At 41.3% G+C, this 14,825-nt stretch overlaps 1 protein-coding gene and 1 long non-coding RNA gene across 4 annotated transcripts in view; one reads left to right on the top strand and one right to left on the bottom strand.

The window, feature by feature from the left end:
* Positions 1–14,825, top strand: part of LOC143273503 (uncharacterized) — a 43,796-nt gene that overhangs the window by 6,710 nt on the left and 22,261 nt on the right. The window lies entirely within an intron of this gene.
* The window catches only part of Nsd1 (nuclear receptor binding SET domain protein 1), a 113,929-nt gene that overhangs the window by 77,133 nt on the left and 21,971 nt on the right, over positions 1–14,825 (bottom strand). For all 3 annotated transcript variants that reach the window (XM_006976804.4, XM_042278528.2, XM_015995706.3), the window contains 2 exons: positions 12,530–12,702; positions 5,598–8,160 (listed from right to left, as the gene is read on the bottom strand). In XM_006976804.4, the coding sequence (XP_006976866.1) occupies positions 5,598–8,160; positions 12,530–12,702 (2,736 nt within the window). The remainder of the gene's footprint in view (positions 1–5,597; positions 8,161–12,529; positions 12,703–14,825) is intronic.

Here is a 14,825-nt window from a genome sequence, read left to right as displayed (position 1 = left end):
CATCGCCATGACGGGTAAGGTGACCTGCTGACGTCCCACGCAACCTAAGTCAGAAGCTCATTTTTTTAGTAAAAGGGGGACCTGTAGGATCCTGGCTCCCTTTTGGGTAACTGTTGCCTTGCTTGCTGACCTTGACCTTGATATCCTCCCTATGCTAATTCCCTGCCTGGTTCCACCCTCCTGAATGCTTAAGGGAAGTTCCTTGTCTGTGTATCCTGCATACTGGGCGTTAACAGCTTACATGCAAGATTGTAAAACATCGGTAGCCATCTTCTGCCCTCCGGGGTTCTCCCATTGTGCTGTAAGCCTGTATGTAAGACCTCGTCCCTCCTTCAATAAACAGCATTCGGCAAAAAAATAAAATAAAAACTTGCCGGGCATAGTGGCACACACCTTTAATCCCAGCACTCTAGAGGCAGTCAGATCTCTTTGAGATCAAGGCCAGCCTGGTCTACAAAGTGAGTTCTAGGACAGCCAGTGTGATGATATATTGTTTGGGAGACCCCAAGTATCCCTCCAGTGCAGGGAAACATGCAGGTATGCTGGGCAGATGCAGGGGGTGGGGGACCACGAGACATGTCATGGGGGCATGGCGTTGGGGGTGGCCATTCATTCACAACCCAGGCACTGCATCCTCGAAGAAAGAGTTTATTATAATAGAGAGATAAAGAGACAGAAAGATAGAAAGGAGAGGAAGAGAGAGATAGGGGAAGTGGAGGGTGCACACTTCATGGCAGAGAAGAATTTCCTTAAAACGAGGCTTTTATGTCAGGACACAGGGTGTCGCCAAGGTGTAGGTCAGAATATTAACAGCCAGAGCTGCTACACAGAGAAGGCCTGTCTCAAAAAACAAAAGTAAGTAAGTAAATAAATAAATAAATAAATAAATAAAATGGAAAAAAAAAAGAAAGAAAAAAGAAAAAAGGACCAGAAGCTTACTTGAATAAACTTCCAAAATCTGAGGAAGAAGAGGACACAGAAATTAAAATTCAAAGGACTCCAAAAAATGCTGGAAGTTGCCTAGCACCTATAAAGGTCCTGAAGGGAGAGAAGTCCATACTGTGATACATCACAATTGTTGAAAAGAACACAGAGGATATTAAAGTCACCAAGAAAAGCAACTCATCACATATAAGGGATCATGTTATATTTTTCCACAGATTTCTTAAATCTTATATATCAAAAGGAACTAAAAGAGTACATTCAAAGTGCTGAAGAGAAAAACTGCAAGCCAAAATTATATCCAGCAAAACTGAAGGAGAAGCTGGGCGGTGGTGGTACACGGCTTTTACCCCAGCACTTGGGAACAGAGGCAGGCAGATCTCTGTGAGTTTGAGGCCAGCCTGGTCTACAGAGTGAGTTCCTGAACAGCCAGAACTGTTACAAAGAGAAATCTTACCTTGAAAAAAACAAACAAAACAAAAAAAACCCAAACACACAAAAGTGAAGGAGAAAGACTTTTCAGACAGACAAAAGTTGAGGTAGTTCATCACCTGAAAGCAGAACTAAATACACATCAGACAGCAATAAGAAAACATATAAAAATTGGGTTTGCTGAGCAAGATCAATATTTATATACTGAATACTAGAAGGTTATAAAAATAGTGCATAATTCTGGTAAATAATTAGGAAGACAAAAGTATAAAAAATAACTGTGGTTCCTAGCCTAGGGAAAAAGAGATAGGAAGCTGTCTGCACATTCAAGGCCAGCTTGGTCTGTCTATACAGAGAGTTCCAGGACAGCCAGGGCTATATAACGAGACCTATGTTCTCAATAAATTAATTAATTAAAATAAAAAACAATCATATCCTAAGTCAATGCAAACAGTAAACAAAAGATAGCAGAGATGACAACACTGATATCAAACAAACTATGCTTGTCAAAAACTGTCACAAGAAAAAGGAATGACACTACAGAATGACAAAATAGGAGAAAGTTAACATTACAGTGCTCAAATATATGAAACAAACATTAACCAAATTGAAAAAAGAGATTACAATTAGACAAAACAATTTCACTGCCACTTTATAACAATGGAGACGACAATCAGGCATGGTGGCTCATTCCTCTAATCCCAGCACTGGGGAAGCTCAGACAATAAGATCACTTGGACTTAAAGACCAGCCTGGGTTACATACTGAGTTTCAAGCCAACATGACTAGAGCATTAGACCCTGTATCAAAAAACAAGCCAGGCATGCTGGCTAACACCTATAATCCTAACACTGTGTCTGAAATAGGTGGAGACCAGCCTAGGCTGTGAGGCAAGCAAGTCCCAGGCCATGTTGAACTACAGAGTGAGACTGCCTCAAAAGAGGAATGGGGGTGGGGCGGGTGGGGTCAGAGAGAGGCCTCAGGGGGTAAAGGCTCTTGCCACCAAACCCGACATAATAGAAGGCAAGAATCAACTTGAAAACACTATCCTTGGGCTTACACACATGTGCTGGGGCTACCACACACAAATAAATAAAATAGGACAACCATCTTTCAAAAAATTGAAAGATGATAATTAGACTTGAACACTGCAGGTTACTAGACTGAACACATATACACTGAAAATCCCATTCTTTGAGAAGAATCTACATTCCTCTCAAGTGTACAAAGAATAGTCCCCAAAATACATTATGCTCACAAAATATGTTGTAAGAAATTTATGCAGGAGGCAGAGGCAGGTGGATCTCTGTGAGTTCGAGGCCAGCTTGGGCTACAGGGTTAGTTCCAGGAAAGGTACAAAGTTACACAGAGAAACCTTGTCTCGGGGGAAAAAAAATGTTGAGACAAGTGAAAATACTAGAGACTGAAACATGATATTCAACAAAAGTAGTACTAAGAGGGATAATTATATTAGTAACTACCTATAGTTTTTGTTTGTTAAGCCAGGCCCTGGGGCTAGAGATGGCTCAGCAGTTAACAGATATACTGTGTACACACACAGGCACACGCACACACTTTAAAAATTTTCAATCTTTAAAATAAAAGGGAGAGGGAATCAGGTTTAGTGACATGCATATTCCATAATCCCAGAATTGAGAAGATAGAGGTAGGAAGAAAGATCATCTATCTACAAGCTGAAGGACAGCATAGCAAGTTCCAGGATAGCCTAAGATATGAGAAACATGCAAAAATTTAGTTCAAAGTTAGCAGAAGGAGAAAAGTACAGCAGAAATAAAACTGAGTGTAGAGAATACAAGAAACAACAACAAAAATCAGAAGCTAGGAATGTACATCAGCTAAGGCTTGCCAAGTATATCGCAAGGTCTTAGGCTATATCCCTAATATAAAAAAGGAAAAATACTTTTTTTTGGGGGGGAGGGGGGGTTGAGACAGGGTTTCTCTGTGTAGTTTTGGAGCCTGTCCTGGATCCCGCTCGGTAGACTAGGCTGGCCTCCAACTCACAGAGGTCCACCTGGCTGGAAAAATACTTTTAAGTACCAAGTGAAAGTGTTTTGAAAATTTTATTCAATTTTTAGAAATTATTTATTTTTGAGATAATATAATTACATCATTTCCCAGGCCTCTTTTTTCACTGTTATTATATACATATATTTAATTTTTTAATTGAATTAACGAGGGAGAGCACACAAGTTATGTGCATGTGAATGCAAATGCCCACAGAAGCCAGAAGAGAGCTTTATAGTCCCTGGAGCTGAAGTACCAGGCAGCTAAGACCCGTTCCACATGTGTGCCGGGATCCTAACTCAGGTCCTCTGCAAGAACAGTATGTGTTCTTACTGCTAAGCCATCCCTCCAGGTCCTCAGGCTGGAGTTTTAAAAAGAAAAAAATATATACATATTACAAGCTCTTGACAACATTAAGGAGAAAAAGGACTTAAATCATAAAGAGACATTACAACTGAAATCATTAAGGACTTATACACCAACAAACTGGACAATCCAGAAGAACTGAATAAATTCCTTGAAATAGTCAATCCAACAAGACTGAATGAATGAAATGAATCATTTTTAAAAAATCTAAATAAAACAGAGATAATGTCTTTGATTCCTGCACTTGGGAGGCAGAGGCAGCCTGGTCTACAGAGCTAGCTCTAGGAGAGCTGAAGATACACAGAGAAACTGTCTTGAAGAACAAAAGGGAAAAAAAATCTAAACAGACATAGTAAGACTGAATAATCAAAACACTTCCCAGGGCTGGAGAGATGGCTCAGCTGTTCTGAGCACTGGCTGTTTTTTCCGAGAAGCCAAGCATCCACATGGCAGCTTATAACTGCCTAACTCCAGTTCCAGGGGACCTGATACCCTCTTCTAACCTCTGTGAGCACACTATACTTGTAAGCAAAACATAAAATAAATTAAAAACAAAACAAAACAAATTTCCAACAGGGCTGGAGAGATGACTCAGCAGTTAAGAGAATGTACAGCTCTTCCAGAGGACCCAAGATTCCCAACACCCCCATCAGGTGGCTCACACTGACCTATATATATAACTCTAGTTCCTGGGGGTCCAACATCTTTGGCTTGTTGAGACCTGAACTCATGTGCATTCTCTCTGTCTCTGTTTCTCTCTGTCTCTGTCTCTTTCTAAAAAATAAAATAAAATTTAAGAACAACAGCAAAGCCCAGGAAGCCCACGGTTCACTGGAGCATTCCTCCAAGCAGTTCAGTGTTCTCAAACTCTTTCAAAGCTGAGCATCTACAATCTCAGCACTCAGGAAGCTAAAAAGCAAGATGATCTCAATGGAAAAAGTACAGTTTCTTTAACAAATGATTATGGGAGCACTGAATATCCACATCAAAAGAATTCAGGGCCAATGCCTTCCACCACACAAAAAAATTAACAACAAAACAAATAGGTATATGACTTAAGACAATTAAACTGAAATACAGGGAAGAATGTTATCACATTGGGATGGACAATAGCTTATTGGCTATGACACCTAACAAAAAATATCAAGAGCAAAAACAGTGAAAATCATTACATAAGACTTTAAACTTCTCAAGGGGGAAAAAAAAAGTTAGCTGGGCACGGTGGTGGTCCTTTAATCCCGGCACCAGGATCTCTTGAGTGTGAGGCAGCCTGGGCTACAAACCAAGTTCCAAGACAGCCAGGACTACACAGACACCCCATCTTAAAACAAAAACTTAAGATTCAGCAGAGAAAAAAAAGTAGCCCATAGGATAGGATTTCTTAGCACGTCTCTTAAAGTAGAGCCTCTCAATTACCGCCTGGATCCCAAAATGTCAGTCAACTTTATAAGGTAAGAAACCGGAAACGGGGAAAAAATTGTTGGGACTTACAAAAACAAAGGAAGAAAGGCTTCTGATAAAAATGAACTGTGGGGCATGTAACTCAGAGTAGAGTACTGACAAGCATGCAGGAGGTCTTAATTCAATCCCCAATAGTAGCAAAATAAAATACAACAAAAAAGTCTGAAAATACAGAAACCCCAGTTTTAGATTTCGGTCTTCAAAATAAAACTGTTTCTTAATCCAGTAATAATTCTGCCCTCCCAGTTTGTAAGACATTTTTTTCCATTACGACAGACAGACCCAGGACTTCAGAACAGCAAACAGCAACTGTCATGAAAGCAACATTATCAACAAATTCTCTCATCACTTTCTACTAGATGTAACCTTACCTGGTTCAGGGAGTTTGGTCTGTGGTGTCAAACTGGGAATTCCTGTCTCCTTCTCCACATCACCCACGCAAACACTGGATTTATCACAAATGTTCAGCCGTGGCCCAACTGAATCCGAGTGGCCAACATGATTAGGATCTGCTGCTGAGTCCTCAAGTATGCTTGTAGGAGGAGCTCTTTGTTCTAAGTAATCATCCCGCCCCTTCTGCACAGGGTCACCAGGAAGCAAGACTCCAAAGGCACCCTCTGAATTTTCTTTCTCCCTAAATCTGTTAGTGCGTTTTCCAGGCTTAGGGCGCCTTTGGTTTAATCGCTGCCACCGCTTTTTAGGCACCACTTGATTAACACCATGGTGTTCATCATCCTCACTGTTAATTTCAGAGCCGAGTTCTGGGTCTTTGCTGTTCTCAAAAGGTTCTTTCTCAAGAATTTTCTCAGGGTCGGATTGTTTAACCTTGCTATCAAAATGTACATCAGAAAAATGGGTGTCTTCATTTCTTAAATGGCCCATTTGCTGAAGAGGCTCTTCTTCCCCAAGATCTTCAGCCCCACCCCTTGATGGGCCATTCAAGGAGCATCCACTTTCTTTGTCTTCCAGCTGGTTAGCGCCAATGGGCACAGCTGGAAGTCGGTTCAACTTTCTTTTTCGCTCTGTCTTTAAGGCTTTGGGGTTTACTAGGGGTTTTGCCATCTGGGCTGAAACTGCTTCTCTCAATTTGGATGACGGCTTTGCTCGGCCACAGGTGCGCCTTGGAATACAGTTTGAGCGACTTTTACCACAAGCAGGGTCTCTTTTGTCTGAAGCTAAGCCAGACAGGGAAGAAGATAATTCTCCAGACAACGAAGAGTCACCCCCACTAGAACTCAGCCGGATTGCGTCCTGAGTGCCATCTCCAGTTTTTTCAGAATTGTGTGTGGAGCCTCCTAACACCAAAACCTTTGATGCCCCTGCAGGGCTACTAGTAGAACAGTCCCCGCGATCTGGAGTGCGGTAAGCAGCCAGATTTTGAGCAGTCATCAGCCTCTGCTCCTTCGTCTTACTATCATGCATATCTTTTAGCATCATTAGCAATGTACTAAATTTGTAATCTGGTTCAATAGGTATATGATTCTGACTAGAAGCAGAAGAAAACAGTAATGGCTTTGATGACTTGGATGTTCCAGAGTCACTGACATCCTCATTTAAGGATCTGTAGGAGAGCTCCTTCAATTCAGACAGAACATGCTTCACCACCGCTGTTTCTATGTCACTTGAATCTCTGGTTTTCTCGTGCATATTGTTCAGTAGTTTTAGGCCCTCTGCTTTCCCACTTTTGGGAATGCTGGCCAAAGGAGAGCCTTTGGTATCAGAAGAACAGCATTTTAAGCTGAGGTCCTCACTTGTAGCTGAGGGTTCTGCATCAGCTGGGTTTTCTTTATGCTTGCATTTTATACTACGGAACTTGGGCTGTTTGCTTTTCAAAGGTAACAGAGTTTGATTTGCAGCTCCACCCTTTATCAATGAGTTTTCACTACAAATGCTTGGTGGTGCACTGAATTTTGGAGTGAGACTGTCATTTCTAAATTCTGGTTGGGTTTTGGGAACAGGAGTACGGACTTTAATATCAGAAAGATTAACCTGAGATATCTCAGTAGTTCCAGACTCCACTGTCTTGGTAGAATCCATTAAGTGGTCTGTATGTGAATTAGTAATGAGGGACTTCTGTTTTTCGTTTACTCTGTTTGTGGCAGGATATCTAGAATACTTTGTTTCATTTTTGTGCATGGATAAAGTATTCTCTGTCCTATCAAAAGCATCTGTAATTTCAAGGACACTGTTACCAAATTCTGCATTGTTATGTTCTGTAGGATCCAGATCACTGCTCCCATCATCAGAAGTGGTACACACACTAACAGAATCACTTCGCTTTTCCTCATCGCCAGCTCCAATATAGCAGAGTTGTACTTTTGAGCTGCACACCAGGCCTGACTGGAGTTTCTTTTTCTCTACAGAATGTTTAGAGATCAAAGCACTCTCAGACAAACCTGATAAAGAATCACAATTTGAAGTCTCAAAATCTGCCTTAGCAGTGCTCTGCATACATGAGGAAAAGAGGAAACTTCCTGGTGCAGTTTTAGATCCTGTGAGGCTGTTTGCTATCCTGGAAAGTTCATTAGAAGCCTGTTTATCAGATACACTCCCAGAGATAAAGTCTAGGCCAAGGCTCTCTGGAATTTTCCCCCTCCGGTCCTCTTTCTGTGCTTCAAATGGCAGGAGGCCCTTTTTCACACTAGTCCTTTTTATACTATCAGAGCTTTTTCTAGCTTGAGACTTGTCACAGGGCTTTTCCTTTTCATCTGCAGAATGCTCAGAATCAAAAGCCAGAGACTTCAGGCAGCCATTAAGCAACAGGTTGTGTTCTGACTCAGGATCATTTGTACAGTCCTCAAATAGCATATCTTCTTCACTGTCCAACTTGATTGAACTGGTGACACATTTTTGGTTCTTAGATCCCTTGGGAACATCATATTTCTCAGCAAGACCAACACTGGCTTCCCATTTACTCAAAATTTTCTGAGGAACCTTAAATTAAAAGGAAAATAAGAATATCAATTATTCAAAAAAGAAAAGTAAAAACAAGGAGATAATAAGCATCTCAAATCAGAATCAATCTAACATCCTGTTGTTCAAGGGTTTGTTTTTGTTGTTCCTTTTTCTTTTTCTTGGTTTTTCGAGACAGGGTTTCTCTGTGTAGCTTTGCGCCTTTCCTGGAACTCACTTGGTAGCCCAGGCTGGCCTCGAACTCACCGAGATCCACCTGCCTCTGCCTCCCAAGTGCTGGGATTAAAGGCGTGCGCCAACACTGCCCGGCTTGTTGTTCCTTTTTCAAGACAGTGTCTCACTATGCAGCTCTGGCTGTCCTGGAACTCACTGTGTAGACCAGGCTGGCCTCAAATTCACAGATCCCCCTGCCTCTGCCTTCCAAGTACTGGGATCAAAGGTGTCCACAAGTATGCCTGGCTAATCTTGCTGTTCTCCTCTCCAAAGCTGGGTGGTGATGGCAGACACCTTTAATTCCATCCAGCATTTGGGAGGCAGTGGAAGATAGATTCCTTAGCTCGAGAACAACCTGGTTTACAGAGCAAGTTCTAGGACAGCCAGGGCTACACAGAAAAACTCTGTCTTAAAAAATCAAAAACAAATAAGTTATCTATTATAACTGCAAGAACTAGTACCATATAAATAAAGGCCCTCATTATTTATCAGCAAAACAGAGTGGACTATTAACTTCAACTAAAAGTAGTAACAATAGATTTCTAAAGCAAGACCCATTTCTAAAGACTCATACCCTCCATATTTACACTGTAGAACAAAATAGTATTTTCTTCCTGACATGTATTAAAGGACACAAGCATACACGCACTGAGCTTCACTTAAAGAAAGAAGCTTCAAAGAAGCAAAGCATGGAAAAACAAGATAAGAGGAATGAATGCGTCAGGTGCCCCTATAGGACCTGAAATTTGAAGTTCTAGCTATCACCAGGGTACTTAATTAACCAAGGCTCTTCTATATGTGCTATGAATGACTTGGAGTATAACCAAATTATCTTCGGAACATAATTACTTAATGCAGAGATACAAAAACAAAGCAGGTACACAAATCCATTTGGTCATCTCTAAATTCTTCATGAAGGAGGACAGCCAGACTCTGAAGCACACCTACTTTTTCAGACCCTTCCATCCTTGGATCTCTGTAATGTTATTTGGCAAGGGTCTACCTAATAGTCACAAATAACTAGAATGCTCCCCAATACATATAAAATATAATGTCACAAGACAGGTAGCCTCCTCCTATAAGGTACTACACTGACCTTTTAGTCAATTTCAGACATAATTACACATACATCTGTGCTAATGTTAGTGATCAAAGTAAATCAGGTTGCCAAAAGATGAAAGCCCTAATGAATTCTTCTAAAGAGAGCTAATAAATCTACACAGCTAAATAAAACTTGACACAAAATCTGATGCCTCCCCCCACACTGCCATGCAGGGAGAACAGTGGCAAGAAGCAGTTAAATTCTTCCATCCTAACAAATGCATACACTAGTATTGTGAGAAGACAGCCTTATGGTATAGTATTTTATAATTTTAAACATTAGAATAGTTATAAAGTACAAGCTGCTATACCATCTTAAGAGATGCAGACAACCAAGCAGTGCTGGCACACACCTTGAATCCCAGCACTCAGGAGGCAGAGGCAGGAGGCTCTGTGAGTTCAAGGCCAGCCTGGTCTACATAGCCAGTTCCAGGACAGCCAGGGCTACACAAAGAAACCCTGCCTCTAAATAAATGGATGGATGGATGGACAGATGGATGGACAAATGAATTGATGAATGAGTAAATAAATGAATATTAAGAGAGGAAGGAAGGGAGAGAGATAAAGACAAATCCCATGCACCTGTAATAAATGGCACTTCATGTTTATCACTAACTCTGAATTACCCAAATTATGATTCTGAAAACAACAGTACAAAAGCAGTTATATACACTGGATTATGAAGCAACAATCTAAGAACATGTGTCCTTTGTTTTTCTGACAGTCTTATTCTATAAACCTGGCTGGGGCTTAGACTTTACTATGTAGACCAAGCAGGCCTCAAATCTGCAAATGATCCTCCAGTCTCTGCTTCCTGGGATTACAGGTGTAAACCAACAAATACCCCAGCTCTACAAACTGTTTCTTATACAATTGACAATAAAAGCTGGCCAAGATGTTCATACCTAGAGTCCCAGCTACTCAAGACGTTGAGGGAGAAGGATCCCTTGAGTACTGAAGTTGAAGGTTAGTAGGAGCAGTACAGCAAGAACCTATGACTAACTAAACAACTGACTATAAAAGAATGTGAAATCACAGGGACAGAGAATGACAATTACCAAGAACTACCAAGAAAAGGGAAACAAGGAGTTAGGGTTTAAGGCTGTAGCTTCAGCTTTATAACATGAAAATAACAAGGGCTGATAAATAACAAGCTCATCAATAGGGCACTTTCCTAACATGTCAAAGGCCATGGATTCAGTGCCCAACATGGGGTTGGGGACATGGATGGACTGATACCAGAGACAAAGAAAAAGAGACTGAATGACAAGTTTATGTCACTTTTTTTTGGGAGGGGGAGGGTTGAGACAAGGTTCTCTGTGTAACCCTGGCTATCCTGGAACTCACTCTGTAGACCAGACTAGCCTCAAACTCACAGAGATTTGCCTGCCTCTGCCTTCCAGTGCCGGGATTAAAGTCCCCCACCCTCAGCGTTTTATGTGTATTTTAACAAAAATCAAGGTCAGCCTGGGCTATACAGCAAGACCCTGTCTCAAATATGTACATGTGCACACACAGTTGTTAACAAAAGAAATCAAACTTTTCTGATAAGCAAACTGTAACAAAGCATCAAGCAAAAAATACAAATGTTTAATTCCCAGCACCATATAAATTAAGGGTGATGGTGCATTCCTGCACTTGGGAGGTGGGGGTAGGAGGATCTAGAATTCAAGGTCACCCACATCTATAAAAACAGTAACAAATAAAACCACCACCTTTTGGGCTGGGCTTAGTGGCACAGCCTTTAATCCCAGCACTCCAAGACAGAGGCAGGTGGATCTGAGTACAAAGCCAACCTGATCTACATATTGACTTAGCAATTTTCAGGACAGTCAGGGGTATATAGAGACTCTGTTTCAAAAACAAGCAAAAGAATTGAATAAAAAGCAACAAATGTTCATAAACCTAGTGTGCTGGCACATGCCTGTATTCTGAGCATTCTTGAAGACTATGGCAAGAGAACTGCCAAGTGTGAGGCCTACCTGGGCAACAATGAGACCCTGTCGAAAAGCCAAAAAAAAAAAAAAAAAAAGAACAAAACTCACACATACACACAAAGAGAAATGCTCATGATTAAAATATAACTAGGTATGAAACTACAAAGTTAAAAACTGGAGCCGGGCGGTGGTGGCGCACGCCTTTAATCCCAGCACTCGGGAGGCAGAGCCAGGCGGATCTCTGTGAGTTCGAGGCCAGCCTGGGCTACCAAGTGAGTCCCAGGAAAGGCGCAAAGCTACACAGAGAAACCCTGTCTCGAAAAACCAAAAAAAAAAAAAAAAAAAAAAAAAAAACTGGCAAAGAATAAAACTAAAAAGTCTTATCAAAGTTGGATGTTATGGGAACATTTCTATAATTCTAGCACCTGGAAAGCTGAGGCAAGAAGGCCTGAGTTCAAGAACAGTCTAAGGTGAAGAGCAAGACCCTATCTCAAAATAAATGAATAAACCCATTTTGTATTTTTAAGAGAAATAATTAGTACTCAAGGTAAGCAATATCTTTTGTTTTTATTTTACTTTCCTGTTCAGTCCTAAGGATTAAAACAAGGGATTTTGCTTAGTAGGCAAGAGCTCTTCCAATGAGTTAGATCCTTGGCCCTCATTCTGACCATTTCTTCTCGCAAAGATAACCAAAGGAATCAGTAGTGTCCCCTTCTTTTTGGCAAGTCAGAGGTAGGTAGAGTCACTTCTCAAAAAACTCAGCATAAGCCGAGCGGTGGTGGTGCACACCTTTGATCCCAGCACTCGGGAGGCAGAGCTAGGTGGATCTCTATGAGTTTGAGGCCAGCCTGGTCTACAGAGCAAGATCCAGGACAGGCACCAAAACTACACAGAGAAACCCTGTCTCAAAAAAACAAAAAACAAAACAAAAAAACCTCAGCATAAAGTTGTATGGAAACTAGCCACAGCTAATCCCTACAAAATATTTGACTTTCTAGTGATTACTTCTTCAGATATCCTACTAACCAAAGGTAATAGTATATTTCAAATCTATAATGCTGTTTCTTCTACTTCCTCCACAAGCCAACCCATAAGAAGATAATTTTTGAGAGGTCCTTTTGTTTATAGATTGTCTTTACCTTATGCCTATATCCTTTTTCTTTCTGTTTCCCTCTTCTCCTAAGGACAGGGAGTTCTTCAAATTGATGCCTGCCTTCAAACATGACGATTGCTTTTCCAGCCACCCAGGCTTTTTCAGAAGGATCTCCAAAAGCCTCCACGTAGTATTCTCGATAGGGCCTCCTATTGGCGACTAGATAAGGATAAAAAAAAGGTGTCATTATTTCAAAAGGATGAGTACTCAACATCATGATCATAGCCAAATCTCCTATAGCCACAGGAGCTCTCTGGGCCACTCAGACAGACTGCTCAGCAGGGAAAGACACTTGGCACCAAACCTGACAACCTGAGTTCAGCCTGAGTTTGGTCTTCAGAAACACATAATGAAAGGAGAGCACTGACTCCTGCAGGTGTTAGAGCACTTGTGGAGTATGTTTGAGGCCCCAAATATATATATATATATTCAAAACCATGCTGAATGGCTGGAGAGATGGCTCAGCTGTTAAGAGTGATTCTTGGTGTTCTGGAGGACTTAAGTTCAATTCCTAGCACCCAGATCAGTCAGCTCACAATCTCCTGTAACTCCAGGTTCGGGGAATCCAACACCCTCTTCTGCCCTCTGTGAGCACCCTCAAATACACATAAAAATAAATAGAAGTATTTTTGAAGGGGCTAGAGATAGCTCAGCAGTTAAAAGCATGCATAGCAGGGGATTTAGCTCAGTGGTAGAGCACTTGCCTAGCAAGCACAAGGCCCTGGGTTTGGTCCTCAACTCCGAGAAGAAAAAGAAAAAGAAAAAGAAAAAAAAAAAAAAAAAAAAGCATGCATAGCTCTTGAAGAGGATCTGAGTTGGGTTCCCAGCACTCACATCTGGTGACTCCCAATTGCCTATAACTCCATCTCTGAGGAACCCAATGCTCTGACATCCACAGGCCTGTGCACTCATTACCCACACACAGACACCCACACATACAAGTAATTAAAATAAATATCAAAAGAAAAAAGAAAAACCCATGTTGATTACAGGGCTGGAGACATGGTTAGCCAGGTGGTTGCTCACAATCATCTCTCTCTCTCTAGTCCCAGAGATCTGATACCCTGTTCTGGCCTCCATGGGCACTGCATACATGTGGTGCACAGACACACATGCAGGTAAAACACCTCCACACATAAAAAACAATAAAAATTACATCTTAAAAAAAAATAGGTAGGCCAGACATGTACTAGAGATGGCTCAGTGGTTAAGAGCATTGGCTGTCCTTCCAGAGGTCCCAGGTTCAATTCCCAACATCCACATGGCAGCTCACACCTGTTGTAACTCAGTTCTAGGGGATCTGACATCCTCACACCAATGCACATAAAATTAAATAAATTCAAACAAACAAGCGATGGCTCAGAGGTTAAGAGCACATATTGCTCCTGCAGGGGACCCAAGTTCAGTTCCCAGCACCCATTTTACAAGCCCAATAGCCACCTGTAATTCTAGTTGCAGAACTCTGCCTTTCTTGCCCTCTGGGCCTCACCAGTGCTGGTGCCATAGATGTTCCCACAGTGCCTGGACTTTTCTGTCACTGAGGATTGAAATTCAGTCCTCCTGTTTTGAAAGGAAAGCACTTTACTTTCCATCCCCAGCCCCCCAAAATTTGTGTTTTCTAACATCATTTGAAATATTTAACCTAAGGGCGACAAAAAGAAAAATCACTTTATTTTTATATACTGTACTTATACTACATTGTAATTTTAATATTCGTATCAACTAAGAATTGGCACAACTCTATAACTGCTAAATCTAAATAAATGTATAGTTGTTCATTTCATTATACTTAAATTTTCTACAGATTTCTAAAGATTCTTGAAATCTTTCAAAGAAAAAGGTGGAGGAAAGAACTGCACTGCTATGACTAGGGCTGGCGAGGGGCTCCAGCAGGTAAAGGTGCCGTGGCTAAGCCTGACCTGAGTTTAATCACTAAGAAACATGGTGAGGAGAGACACACAACACCCCAAGTCCTCGGACCTCCACACGTGCCTTAGGGCACGTGTACTTAATATATGCATATACATGAACACACACACACACTTTCTCCCTAAATGCAACAGAGCTCCCAGAAAGGAAGGTTTTGTTTATTTAGGGGAGGGTGTTTGAGGGGGAGGAGGTCTGAGACAGGGTTACTCTATGTAACAGCTCTGGCTGTCCTGGAACTTGCTTTATAGGTCAGTCTGGCCTCAAACTCAGAGATTCTGACCTCCGTGAGCATTAGGCCCACACGTGATGTGTATTCATACATACATACAAGAAAAATGCTCATACACATAAAA

Source organism: Peromyscus maniculatus, chromosome 5, assembly GCF_049852395.1.
Source record: "Peromyscus maniculatus bairdii isolate BWxNUB_F1_BW_parent chromosome 5, HU_Pman_BW_mat_3.1, whole genome shotgun sequence".
Taxonomy (NCBI): Eukaryota; Metazoa; Chordata; class Mammalia; order Rodentia; family Cricetidae; genus Peromyscus; species Peromyscus maniculatus.
The sequence above is the reverse complement of the archived record's forward strand: the minus strand, read 5'-3'. Positions and strand labels throughout refer to the sequence as shown.